Raw genomic sequence first — 14,042 nt, 5'->3', positions numbered from 1 at the left:
AGCCCCGGGGACCAGCCAGGTGTGTCCTGAGGAGCGGTTTCGGGGGGGCAGGGGTAACAACCTCACGGCATCAGGTTCCAGCAGAAATCCAGCAAGTGGGGGAGGGGAGCCCAAGCCCCTGTACAGGGCAGGGGCAGCAGGTGGAGGGGTCTGCCACCTCCCCCACCCTGCCTCCGGTCTCTGAAGACCCCGAGAAAGGACTCTGTAGGCCTTCCCTGCCAAAGTGCCCATGGCTCCCCGGGGGGGGGGGGGGGGGGGGGACAGTGCGGGCCTGTCCCCTGCCTGTATCCCGGGTAGAAGCTGGCCTTCGAGGGGCCTCTGAGACGAAGGCTCCGTGCTGCCCCCTCTCCCCAGCCGGAAAGACCCTCCTCGCTGGGCCCACTGCCTCCTGACCACCTGGACCCAGACCTTTGGAGGCTTCTAGCTCCTTCCAGCTTGGTCCAAGGGCCCGAGACCCGAGCCACCTCTCCTCCTTCACCCCTGTCTACCCTCTTTCCCCCTCTCCCCACCTGACCCACCTCACTCCCGCTCACCCCTCCCACCTCACACCGCCTCTCCCCTCACCCCACCTCTCCCTCCTCACCTCACCTCTCCCGGACTCACGCCCCACTCCCCCCCTCAAGTCTCCCCCCCCGACCTACGTTCCCCCAGCCTCAGAAGCTCCAACCCGAGTCTCCACCCCCGGGGACTACAGACACACCAGACTATCTCCTGCCTCCAGCTCTGCGCCTGAAGTGCCCTCCCCTCTGCTCCCCTTCAAGGCCCCCCTGCAGGCACTGCCACCCCCGCCCCCCGCAGGTGGCTCTGGAAGGTCCAGGAGTCACGACACCTGAGTGTTCCCCACTCCGGGCTAGGAGTCCTTGAGGACGGACACCTCGCTGTCCCTTCTCTGCCGCCCTACTCCCAGCCTGGCAGACGGGGGTGCTCAGAAGCGGAAGTGGGAACAGGACAGAAGGGGCAACAGGCCGGGCCCGCGGGCCGACCCCAGCTTGTGTCGTGCGCTGCAGAGGGGCGGCTCTGGCCGAACCCGGGCGCCATGGGCAAACCCCTGTGTCACGAGGAGCGGCCCCAGGGGCCCCGGGGGGGCAAGCAGCCGGCTGTGTCTGCAGAGGTGGGCGCTGCCGGGCCCCCGGGAACTACGGCCACACCTCAGGCTCCCGGGACCCACCCGAGCCCGTGGTGCCGGGGGCCTCCTGGAAGCCTCGCTGCCCCCGCGCCTTGGCTCTGTGTTTGGCGGGGGGACGACGGTCACACCGCAGGCCGCTCGCGGTGTGGGCTCCCACACGTGTCCGGGTAGCTGGCCGCGTGAAGCACACGCCCCGCGGGCTGGACAGGCCTCTGCGGCACACAGGGCTCTGTCATCCCAGGAATGCCTTTGATCAGGAGTTTATGCAGAGGGGGACTCGGACCCAGGGCCTCTAATCCGTTCCCACAGTCCCCTGGCCCACCGGCCCCCCCGGCCCCGAGCCACACTGCGGCCCGGCAGACAATAGCTGGCGGACGGTGGGCGGGCAGCTCCGGGCCGAGGGCCTTGAGGCCCACATCCGGGGGCATTGTCACCACCACTCCCAGGGGCCCACAAGGAGGTTGGGGGGGGGGAGAAATATGAAGCCCTCCTAAAGGGGCTTCGGTGGGCCTCGAGCCTCTCAAAGAAGGCCGCGTCTGTTAATCCTTTTAATTTTCCGCTGCAGGCAGCGCAGACGGGCCAACGTCTCAGTCTTCTTAAGAGCCAGCGGGCCAACCTGGGGGATCACTGCGCGCCTCAGACCCCAGCCCTCCGAGGGGTTCCTTCTCCGTCCGGCACGGGAGGGTAACAGCTCAGACGCCCCAAACGCGAGCTGCAGACCAGGCACTGGGCCCGCCTTACAGCCTCCCCAGCTCTTGAAACCACTGGTGAGCGGGCCCTGCGTTCCCACAGCTACAAGCTTCTCCATCTTGGAGGCCAAGCGTGGGCAGAGTCCACACAAAGGGCCAGAGCCGGTGGCTGCGGCTCCGCCGGCCACGTGTCCTCCGTCCCTCTCGACTACGCCCCTGGGCAGAAGCGGGCGCGGACGACGGTAAATGAATGAGCGCGGCCGCGTGCCAGCCGGGCCTCGTGGGCCCCGACGGGCAGTGGGCCGCACAGGGGCCGAGGCTGGCGATTTTCAGCCTCCTGTTGTAGATGAGGAGACCAGGGCCCGGAGAGGGGAAGCGACGGGGCCTGGATCACACAGCCAGGAACCGACCAAGTCAGGCCCAGGGGCCAGATCGTGTGTCCGAAGCCCGCGCTCCTGTCCGCTGGCTCGGCCACCTTGCAGAGAAGGGCACAGTCTTCAAAAGCGGGCCTGAAGAAAACGCACGAAGCTTCGCGTGACGGCCAGCGCGTGCGCTTGAAGCTCAGCTCCGCCAGGAGGCCCAGCGGCCGAGGCCACGTCCACCCCCGTGCCAGGCTTCTGTCCGTGGTCCCCAGAGTCAGGGCGGTGTCCTGGCCGGCGAGCCAGGCTGCCCTCCTCCAGGCAGCGGACGTGCGAGGTGACCCACGGCGGTTTAGAGAGCACACTCACACACGCGCGGGCCTGCGTCCGTGAGCACGCGTGTCTGGGCGTAAAAGGCCTAGGGGCTGGATCTCAGCTCTGCAACCTTTCCCTCTCTGAGCTTCAACTTTCTCACCTGGAAAATGGGAATAAGTGTGTCCAGGAGAACGGATGCCGGACGGAGGGCAGGGTGGGGTCTGCACCCTGCTCGGCATCTCAGGCCTGGCCCAGCCCGGACCTGGAGCTCAGTAACCTCAGCCCGGTGCTTTCGGGAGGTGAGGGCTAGATGGCCCGAGGGTGTGAGGTACTTAGCATGGTGCCTGACACAGTCACTGCTCAGTAGAGGCCATCATCACCCCGTGCGTCACCCGGGTGTGGAAAGACAGACCCCCAAACCCAACGGTGGCTCTCTGGGTGGCAGCAGCAAGGCCACACTTACTTCGTCTTTGGGCTCATGAAGGGGACAGTTGCCGTTCTTCGCACCAGCCCCAATCCCCCCACCCGGTGCCGGTCCTTCCGCTCTGTGGTGTGGGTGAGAATGACCCCATCCCCAGCTCCAGGACAGGCCCAGATGGGCTCAAACCCAACAGCACATCTGCCCGCCCCCACCCAGGGGTGGTGGTGTTGAAGGGTGGCAGGCTCGAAGGTAAATGCGGAGTCTAACAGAGCCAATGACACAGGGAGAGAGGTTTCCTGGGGCTTCTGAAAAAGGGAGCCCTCCCCTGTCCTCCACGGGACCCTGGGCACCGGGGCGGCTCTCCCACCATCCTTGTGGGAGCTGCTGTGGGCCTTGGGGTGGCATCTAAGCTTGAAGCAGGTCTTATGGGAAACCAGAAAGAAGGTACCAGCTCTCCGGACGAGCTGCTGGATCGAGCCTTTCCTGAAGCCAGTGAGAGCCCTTTTGTTCCAGGAGACCATCGCTGTCCTTTACTGTTTAAGTCAGTCTGATATGGGCATCCTGTCATTTGGTTTTCAAGGATTCTTACCCCCAGCAGTGTCCATACGTTTTCTGCCTTTCCTGGATTTAATGTGTTGCCGATATAAATGCTGGGGCTGAGCTGTGGAGGCTGGAGGTCTGAAACCAAGGTGTGGGACGGCCCACGCTCTCTCCCTGCCTCCAGTGCTGCTGGCACTCCTGGTCTTCTCCATCTTAGGGCTGTGACCTCGGCCCCGCCTGCGCGTCTGCCTCACACGGCATCTCCTCCCCGTGCGTCCCCCCTCCTCATTGAGGCCGGTCACTTGGGTGCGACCCATCCCCCCTCGTGCCTTAATCGCACCTGCCGACACCCTACTTCCAAATCAGGCTGCATCCACAGGTACCCGGGGCGAGCACTGCAGCACAGCTCTTTGTGGGGGACACAATTCAACCCACGACAGACGAGTCAGAGCTCGCAAACCGGGGGGCAGGTTCAGCGAGCACCCCGCCATTCCGGGGGCACTCCCCCACTGCTACGGCACATGCTCGCTGAATCCCGGTGGGAAAGACGGAGCCGACCTGTCACTGAGCCTTGGGTTCGGCGAGCGCTCCCGGGTGCCTGCGCTCCCCGGCCCATCACTCTTGAGCAGCGCAAACAAGGTCACGTTCGGGAATCACCCACGACGGAACCTCTGGACCCGCCACCCAAGGCCCCGCTGATCTGCTACAGCGCCCGAAGAGACGCGGCCAAAGTGTGGTCTCCACAGGGGTCCCCAAGGGACAAACGGCAAGCACCTTGATGCTGGGGGGGGGAGGGGGGGGGGGGGGGGGGGGGGAGGCTTTAATCAGGCACGAAGAAGAGAGTTAGAAGCCCCCGAAGTTAGGAGTGAACTTCCTATTCGGACAATGAATCTGCAAAGCCCCAGCGGGGCCACTTAGTCAACTCAGACAAGCCACTGACCCTTTCGTGGCAGGGCCCTCAACTGTGGGACTCGTACCCTGTAAGGAAATGAACATCGCGCCCACTCTTCTCTGGTCAACAGTACTTGCTTGGTGACTTGAGTTTCCTGAGTCAGAGACCAGCTGCCCACTTCATTCATCCAGGACGGGGACTGATCTAGGAAGGAGGATGAGCTCCAGGCTAACTCATTTTTGGTTACCTCCATATTCCACTGCTGTTCACAAGCACAGTGGGAGATTCTCCGTGGCGCTGAGGTCCGATGAAAATTCACAAAAGCAGTGGGATGAAGGGCACCTCCTCCAGGAAGCCTTCCCTGCCCACCTTCCCGTTCCCTTATACTGAACATCCCACCCCACCGACAGGCTCCCTGAGCGTCTCTGAATTCTTTCCTCACCCCTGGGGAGAGAAAAAGTGAGATGAATACGACGTAAGTAAGAAGTGAAAAGTGGCACTCTTTTAGGCAGCAGGCATTGCCCTAGGTCCCGATCACTCACATTCCAGAATTCGATGTAGCAGCTCCAGGTGAAACGCCTTCTTCTCTCCCAAGTCCTAAGTCAGCAGTCTTTCCCAGCAGCCATGCGGGTGGCTGCTATGGGCTGAATGGTGTCCCCAGAATTTCCGACGTTGATGCCCTGACAGAGGGTCTGTATCTGGAGATGGGTCTTCACAGAGGTGATTATGGTAACATGCTCACCTTAAGGCAAGGGTGGGCCCTGATCCCGTGTGACCGGGGTCCTTGTAAGAAGAGGGGATCAGGACACAGACACGCACAGAGGGACGGCCCTGTGAGGACACGGAGAGGACGGCCATCCACACACAAGGGGAGAGGCCTTGGGAGGCCTGGTCCTGCCCACGCCTGGACCTCGGGCTCCAGCATCCAGGATGGGGGGGGGGGGGGGGGGGGGGGGGGGGACAGGACATGTCTATTGGCTGAGCCTCAGTCCACGGTGTCTGTTATGGTGGCCCCAGTGGGCTAATGGTGGCACAAAACATGATGGGGGTTTCCAACAGGAAAGAGGGAGCAGGCCAAAGCCTTGGGGGAACAATGAACCCACCAGAAAGAAACAAAACCCAAGCCGGACAGCTCCCAAACTCAAGGCCAACACGGACAAAGGTTAACATCCGAGAGAACTAGGTGCCCAGGACAGGATCGGATGGGACGGGGGAACACAAGCAGGAAACCTTGCCTGTGAACGGAAACCCAACCCCAACAGCCTTGAACTCGGGGACATTCGTCAGCTCATGTAACGTCAAGTCCAGAAGCAATGCGGCTCAGGGGCTGGCCGTCAGCTGCTCGGTGCCACCAGGGCCGGGTCCTCGCCGGCTCCTGCCACACCACGCCCAGGTGTGGTTTCGTCCGTAGCCAGGTGCAAGTCTCCTGCCGCGATTCCAGGGGTGGGTCACGTCCACGGGACAAGAGTTCCATGGGACAGCTTCCGAAACGATATGTTCTCTCTGGAGCGCTATAACCTTTCCCAGGAAGCCCCAGAAGACTTCCACTCGCGTCTCATCGGCCGAGGGGAGCCAGGCTCACGCCTGAACCAGTCAGTGCAGATGACATCCCCTGGCACGGAGCGCAAGCGTCAAGGTGGCCTGGGTCTGTGCCATAATCAAGGAGCGTCCGAGGCGGCCAAGGGTTCCTAGACACCGGGTCCAGTTGTCTGCGAAGGAGCTGGGCGGGCACGGGGGCAGCCCGGGTCCAGAGCCTCTGAAGGAAACGGGGGAGGCAGCTCGGCCTCCCGTGCGGAGAGGGAAGAGGGAAAGGCCGCCTCTGGCCCACGCTAACACCCACGGCGGGAGAGGCTGACAGAGAGGGACACGGCGGGTCTGGGCAGGGGAACAGTAGGCACTGCGGACAGGTGGCCGGGCCCGGGGCGGCGGGAGCTGACCCTTCCCAAACATCACAGGGCGCTACTCTCTCCCAAGAACCACCTGTCCGTGTTTTAAGGAGGCGCGTGGACAGAAACATGGCAGGAAGCTGCGCCCGGGCCGACTCCATGCCTCCCTGCTTTTGTACCTAAATCCCAAATACCAGAAAGTAGTTGATTTGCTGGATGTCACATTACAAACAGGACCAGAAGGCCTTCTGCTTTGCAATCTATTTATTCTGCTCTCCGCTTGTAACAGTAATACATTATCAAAACAGAACGCTCAGAAAACAGTCCCCCAGGGAAAACCACCAGAGCCCCCCATCCCACCGGCGAGGGACGCCCGCGGTCGGTGTCTGTGGCCGCAGGGTCCGGCTGCGAGGCGGTGCACGAGCACGCGAGCGCCCCGGAAGCCGGCTGGGGCGGAGACAGGGACGTGCGCGGTGACGCTCCCGCCTGCGACAGCGTGGCAGGCTCGAGCCCGAGTGTCCACCTTCACCAGCTGAAGCCACCTCTCTGGTCCTCAGCACACTCGCCAGGGCAACGGAACCAGAGGAAAGAAAACACCCAGCACCCCGCTCCTTCGAGGCCCCCCGGCCTCGGGTCTCCCGGCAGGCTCTCACGACCACCGGCCCGGGCGGCACGACAGCCGTCGCTAAGACGCTCTGGAACGTATTTAAAAACCGGGACGATTCGCGGTTACCCCTTACCAATCTCACGAGTCACTTTCGGCCGCGCTGCCGCGGACAGGAGCAGGCGGGACCTGCCGGCAACCCTGCCCCCCACCCCCCGGGGGTGCGCAGACGCACGGGCAGAGGGACGCCCAGGAGCCACGACCTTGCGTCACCTGCTCCAGCAATCCAGACCTCACGGTGTATTCGGATGCCCGCCAGGTACGGGCAGAAGGAAAAGGAACTCGTACGACAGGAAAACACAGCGTCCTCAACGTAAGGCTCCCAAATTTTCTGCGTACGCACGACAGTGGCCTGACATCTAGTCCTTGAAGTATCTTCCCCTTACCCACGCTCAACACTGCAAAGCCCCATTCCGATGCGGAGAGAGGCCGTGCGAAGAGCGTGTCCAGGCTCCCTCGGAACCCGCTCCGAGCCAGGTGCCCACGTCAGCCGGTCGTGGTGGACTCCCCAGCAGGGACCTGGGCACACCGGGCCCGAGAGCAGCGACCCTGCTCCATGGCTGCGAAGGCGCGTTCCAGGGCAGGCAGCACCAGACGGCGGTGACAGGCGGGCGCAGGACGCAGCCCCAGCTCTGCTTGCCGGGCGCCCTTGGACCGGGCAGTCCCCGCGGGTCTCGGTCTCCTCATCTGTGAAGTGGGATCACTGAAGGGATTAACCGGAACAGGGGAAGCACATCACCTGGCGCTGGCACATCTTACGGGTCAACAGAGGTCACTGTGCTGGGCACGCCGCCGCCATCTCCCGTCAGGCCAGCCGTGGTGCTGTCGGCTATTAAAGACCTGTTCTTCTGAGTGCTGATTTCAGGCTCGGGGTGGGGGGAAATCGCAGCCAGGGCCACCCCCAGTCTAGAACCGGCCGGGCCCGTCCACTGGAGGGGGCCGCAAGGCCAGCGGACCCTGCACCGCAAGGGAGAGGCCTCCCGAGGCCGGGGGGGGGACCCGCTCAGACCGCAGCGTGGACAGGACCCGACAAAGGCCGGGCCTGTGTAGAGGGACCGCGGGGGGGGGGGCATCGAGGCGACACAGGAGGCCCCCAGGGAGAAGGAAGCCCTTTCACCGCCCGAACTGGATCCCTCCCCCCAGAACAATGAATACTCCATCATTGTTTTGCCTTGAATCACATTTTTAAACACTTAACATACGGACATCTGTTCCTTGATGTTTCGTCTTTGTTCATCTGTCATCCTCAAAATGAAAGTCCAGAACCTTCCGCACTAATTTTAAAGTCCGGCTGAACATTCAGTAGTGAACAAAGCTGAAAACACAAAAGAAAAAGGATGTATTTTTTAAAACCTTACGTATTTTTACTCACAAATCAGAACAAAACTTTCTACCTGCAGCTTCTCGACTCCACGACCCCACCCCCTAAGGAAGTCCTAACCCCGTTCTCTAGGCCGTCTTCCCTTTTCTTACACGGAGATGCAGAAATGCCGCTTACAGGGCGCACGCAGCCCCCAGACCACGAGCGACGTGAGCCCCGAGACCACGCACCAGCCGCCGGAGAAACGCGCTTCCGAATCGAAGAGAGACGTGCAGGGGACAGACCTGTTTAAATTTCCCTCTAATTCTGTCTAAGTCTTCGTGAAGTTTATCATACGTAGGGTCATCGTAAGGGAACTTCTGAATCATTCCAATCAACGATTCTAAGGCCTTCATCTTTTTGCTGTAAAGCACAGAAATAAAGACTTTTAGTCCCTTTTACATAATGGGCTCCGCTTATGTAACAGCTTTGCCGATCGCGTACTTGAAAGCGGTGGGCGTGGGAAGCGTGCCTGGGTTCAGAAGCCAGACGGTTAATTTCTCGCTACACTCAATAATATGTATTTACCTAGCCACGTGCTCTCGCCCACACCCCACACTCGCCATCGGGGTGTATGACGCTACGGAGAGACCTGTCTCCCGGCCAGGGAGCAAGCGCCCGCCACGACCACAGCAACCACGGCTTCTCTAGGTCACAGACGCGGGGACAGACAAAACCAGACAAGAAAAGAGTGCCGGGGCACGACCCAGCCTGCTCTGGGGCCTGGGATTTTCGGGACCTCGACACGTTCGCGCTCACAGCCCTGGCGAGTTGGGCGGCAAGTAAACCGGCAAGCCCCTCCCTCCCAAGGGCAGGAATCAGGGTCAGGGGTCCGAGTTCGGTCCCCTCTCCCGGCGAGACAAAGCTCTGCCGGGAGGCGGGGCGGCTGTGGGACGTGTCTGAGCCTCGGCGTCCTCGCCTGGAACATGCACACCTGCCAGCCGCATCACAGGCTTTCTGGGGCACGGTCATCTCCATAAAGCTCAGTACCCAGGACGGAGGGAAAGTACTGGACTCTGCAAGGGTTAAGTCTCTCCGCTTCCCCCGGACCCTGGAGGCCGGGGCCCACCCCCGGGGGCTGGGGGAGACTGTTCACACGTGTGCACATTGAAACAACCATTTAAAACCTGTACTGACAGGGGGCGCCTGGGGGGCTCAGTCAGTTAAGCGTCCGACTTGGGCTCAGGTCATGGTCTTGTGGTTCGTGGCTTCGAGCCCCGCATCGGGCTCTGTGCTGACAGCTCAGAGCCTACACAGAGCCTGCTTCGGATTCTGGGCCTCCCTCTCTGTCTCTCCCTCTCATGTTCTGCCTCTCTCTCTCTGTCTCTCAAAAATAAATTAAACATTAAAAAAACTTTTAAATTTTTTAAAATCATACTGACATAAAAATGCAAAAACCTGCCGGGGCGCCTGAGTGGCTCAGTGGGTTGAGTACCCAACTTCGGCTCAGGTCGTAATCTCGCGATTCATGGGTTCAAGCCCCGCATCGGGCTCTGTGCCGACAGCTCAGAGCTTGGATCCTGCTTCGGATCCTGTGTCTCCCCCTCCCTCTGCCCCTCTCCGACTCATGCTCTGTTTCTCTCTCAAAAATAAACTAAAAAAATTTCTTTTAAGTGCAAAAACCTGGGAACCACAGCTCAGCGAGAAAGGCTTTTAGACTGTGTTTCAAAGAGCCCCTCCGGCTGTGCTGGTGCAGCAGGGGCGGCAGCGAGGGGGCTGCAAGGGCTTTCTCCTGACAAGGGGCTGCGTGCACGGCTTGAAGAAATTAGGGGCGCCTGGGTGGCTCGGTGGGTTAAGCGTCCCACTCTCAATTTCGGCTCAGGTCATGACCTCAAAGTTCGTGAGTTCGAGCCCCACACCGGGCTCTGCGCTGACAGTGCGGAGCCTGCTCGGGATTCTCCTTCTCTCTCTGCCCCTCCCCTCCACGCACAGGCTCAATCTCTCGCTCCCAAAATAAATAAACTTTAAGAAAACAAAAAGGAAGGACTCAGGAGCCCCCATGGGGGGCGGGGGCAGCAGGCCCTGGCTGTGGGACCCCTGCACACAGCGCGGCTCTCCTCCGGAAGCCAGCACGCGTCGGAGCTGGAGAGAAGGGGAGACTGATGGAGAGCGCCAAGCACTGCCTCTCCCCGTCCTGTCCTCTCGTGGACCAGACCCAGACGGAGAGCCAAGCTCAGCTGGGACTGCCGCCCAGGGGTGCCACAAGACGCCGACCGCTCGCTTCCCGACTGCTCCCGCAGTCCTCAGAGGACCATCCCTGCCCCCCCCCCCCCCAACCCCCGGAGAGGTGCCCCGGGCTAACTCCACATCCGGTCCACCCTGGGCTACTCATGGGGACTCAATGGAGGCAGCCCACCGCGGGCGATCTCGGCATCACCCACGGTCAGCCACCGGCATTCCTCTCCTCACATTCGGATATGGAGGCGGCCCAAATTCTAGAACTTCAAAGTTATTTCAAATGAGACAATGAGTCACTCCGACGGGGGAATGCCACCCTCCCTGCTCTGTTATCCACTGTCCTAGGGCCCCTCCCAGGCCAGGCAAAGCCACCAGACAACAGCATGACGCAGGGGCCCGCGAGCAGGAGGACGGCCAGACCACGGGTGCCTTTTGCCTTAAGGCTCGTTTCCAGCTTAGGGCAAAGACAGATGTGCAACGGGGCCGCGGGGGCTTGAGCAGGTAGCACACAGTAGGGAGCGTTTAAAAAGAGTACGAACGATACAAAACACGGCCAACGTTTACTAGGTGCCTCCAAGTGCCAGACTCAGGTCAAACATACTCAATGCCTTATCACACAGGCAGACCTAGCAGCTGCATCAAAAAAACTAATGACAACACAGTCACCATTCCTGAGCCCCGTTCACACCAAGAACATCCTACAGCGCTTATCAGAAGCCCAGGGGAAAGATGAGCAAGAAGATGTCATCAGTTTGAACATTATCTTACTGGCCGGGTATCTAAGATTCCAGGAAAAGGCAGAGGGCACCAAAAACTCCTCAGAAGTAATCAGAACCTTGCTCATCGAACACCAAAACCAGGGCCCGCACTCTCTATTTACCATTCCGTGTAAATATCGCGACAACATTCAAGTCTGGCCTGATTGTTTTTCCACTTTGGACATGAGGAGACGGACGCATTAACTGTCCAAAGTCACAGTGAGCTGTGGAACAAGGACTCCTGGTCCACATGCTGGAAAAGAAAGAAATCTTCAACTTTACCTGTCTTTCTCGGTGGCACAACCGTGCAGGAGACATCGCCAAGCGAAAGCAAACCCCTGATAGCACCCAATCTGTGAATTTATAAAAACATTTAAGAGTGAAATGAATCAGCAACCAGCTACACTTGATCTAATCTTCACGCTCTCAAAACTCAAGGGGGGGACGGAGGGCAGTGGTGCCTCTTGCGCCACAGGTTCTGGAAGCATCTGCTGGGCCTCACGCAACGGAAGTCAAGAGGCCGAGCCATCAGCGGGGTGGCAGCCTCGCAAGAAGGCCCCACAGGCCCGGCACCCTGGGAGGCGTGTCCCGTGTGGTCCCCTCTAACCGCAGCAAGCCGGCCCACGCAGCCAGCAGAACGCGGAAGAGAAGGCAGCACACGGCTTCTGAATTTAGGCGTGACGGACAGCGTCGCTTCTGCCTTGCTGTCTCGGATCGCTCGCGCCAAGCGTCACCAGGACACTCGAGCAGCCTATGGGGAGGTCCACGTGGCTGGCACTGCGGTGTGAGCGAGCCATCCTGGAGGGGGGGGGGGCTCCCGGCCCCAGTCGAGCCTTCACATGGCTGTAGGCCTGGCTGATATCCTGACCCCAGCGCCATGCGGCCTGGAGCGAGAAGCACCCGGTCCCGCTGCTCCTGGACTCCCCCTGGACTCCCGACCCTCAGAATGCGCGTGACATGATGAGCACGTGTTGTCTGCGGCCCACAGCGCCTGTGGGGATCAGCTTTACCGCAACAGACATCTAATGCAGTCATGACTGCCACTGGCTTGGCCATTTAGAGCCAGTCATCCGCCACGAAGGGCAGAAGAGAAGGAAAACTATGGACTCCGTGGACTTTCAAGGGGAATGGAAACGGAATGCTGTCATAGGACACAAGGTAAGGACTCAGCTGGCTTAAGACACAGGGCGCCACTACGGGATACTCCGGCATAAACAGAGGCGACCGAGGACTTGTTTCCTCATTCCTCGGGCGGCAGTTTCATTGTCTTTATAAAGGCACACCTCAGAGACCCTGCAGGTTCGGTTCCAGACCGCCGCAACAGACGATGCTTTGCTTTCCCAGTGCATTTGCAAGTTATGTATTAACTTGTTATGCAAAACATGCTGTGCTGTATTACGTGTGCAATTGATTTTGCCTTAAAAAAAAAAACAATAGGGGCGCCTGGGTGGCGCAGTCGGTTAAGCGTCCGACTTCAGCCAGGTCACGATCTCGCGGTCCGTGAGTTCGAGCCCCGCGTCAGGCTCTGGGCTGATGGCTCGGAGCCTGGAGCCTGTTTCCAATTCTGTGTCTCCCTCTCTCTCTGCCCCTCCCCCGTTCATGCTCTGTCTCTCTCTGTCCCCAAAATAAATGAAAAACGTTGAAAAAAAAAAAAAATTAAAAAAAAAACAAAAAAAAAACAACAATGTACATACCCTAATTAAAAATACTTTATTGCTAAAAAATGCTAACCAACACCTGAGCGTTCAGCAAGGCATAACCACGGACCACAGATCACCAAAACGAAAATAACAATAATGAAAAGCTTTGAGGGGCGCCTGGGTGGCTCGGTCGGTTAAGCATCGGACTCTTGATCTCGGCTCGGGTCACGATCTCAGTCTTGTGACGTCCGGCTCTGTGCTGACGGTGCGGAGCCTGCGTGGGATTCTCGCTCTCCCTTTCTCTCTGCCCCTCCCCCACCCACGCTGTCTCTCTCTAATTAAATAAACCTTAAAAACCTGAAAGAAAATCACGAACAGCTTTGAAACCTTGCGAGAACCACCGAAGTGTGACGCGGAGACGTGGAGTGAGCGGCTGCTGTTGGGACAACGGCGCCAGCAGACCTGCCCGACCCGGGGCTGCCGCAGAACTCCAACCTGTACGAGCCGCGGTACCCGCAGAGCGCAAGGAGACCAGGCGTCCCTGTACGGCAATCTGCTCTGTCGCTCCGTACCAAGAACATTTCTCTATCCGCACTGTCTAGACCGTTGCTGTTTGGGGAGGCCTGATGCTCTGGCTGTACCATATGGATCATCAAAGCGAATTATCAACTACACGAAAAGGGCTCATTTCTCAATGGGGGGTTCTCGCTTACCTCGGACCCAATTTTGGCTCCGTGTAACGTGCCGTACCGTCTTCCTTCAATTATACCCAAGCTACTGCCTTCTTCGTAGCCTTCCTGATATCCTTCCCCATGAAACCTGTAAGGGAGAGACCAGCCTGATCAAACAAACAGGAAGGAGAGTGTTTTTCCTGGACAAATCCTTCTCTCCCACGTTACCCAGACTCAGCAAGGCGAGACACTGTATAATAGAGACAATGTGGAACGTAAGTCAGAAAGCTTAGGTTCCAGGGGCGCCCGGGGTGGTTCAGTCGATTAACCATCCGACTCTTGATTTCAGCTCAGGTCGTGATCCCCGAGTTCGAGTCCTGAGGTGGGCTTCCCACTGACAGCGTAGAGCCTGCTTGAGATTTTCTTTCTCCCTCTCTCTCGGCCCTTCCCCTGCTCACTGTCTCTCTCAAAATAAATAAATAAATAATCGTAAAAAAAAAAAAAAAGAATGAAAAGAAAGCAGAGAAAGAAAAGAAAAGAAAA

The 14,042-nt window shown here is 59.4% G+C and overlaps 1 protein-coding gene across 2 annotated transcripts in view; it reads right to left on the bottom strand.

Annotated features, from left to right (window-relative positions):
- Window positions 1-6,451: 6,451 nt before the first annotated feature.
- Window positions 6,452-14,042, bottom strand: part of LTO1 (LTO1 maturation factor of ABCE1) — a 9,150-nt gene continuing 1,559 nt past the window's right edge. The window contains exons 2-6 of one of the 2 annotated variants that reach the window (XM_049641630.1): window positions 13,542-13,647; window positions 11,471-11,541; window positions 8,498-8,615; window positions 8,095-8,207; window positions 6,453-7,579 (exon numbers count right to left, since the gene is read on the bottom strand). In XM_049641630.1, coding sequence (XP_049497587.1) covers window positions 8,139-8,207; window positions 8,498-8,615; window positions 11,471-11,541; window positions 13,542-13,647 — 364 coding nt within the window. In that variant the 3' untranslated portion in view covers window positions 6,453-7,579; window positions 8,095-8,138. Of the gene's footprint in view, window positions 8,208-8,497; window positions 8,616-11,470; window positions 11,542-13,541; window positions 13,648-14,042 lie in introns of both variants that reach the window. The other variant, XM_049641622.1, reaches the window with a different exon arrangement.

The sequence above is a fragment of the Panthera uncia genome, chromosome D1 (genome assembly GCF_023721935.1).
Source record: "Panthera uncia isolate 11264 chromosome D1, Puncia_PCG_1.0, whole genome shotgun sequence".
NCBI classification, from domain to species: domain Eukaryota; kingdom Metazoa; phylum Chordata; class Mammalia; order Carnivora; family Felidae; genus Panthera; species Panthera uncia.
This window is presented reverse-complemented; position numbering and strand designations above follow the sequence as displayed.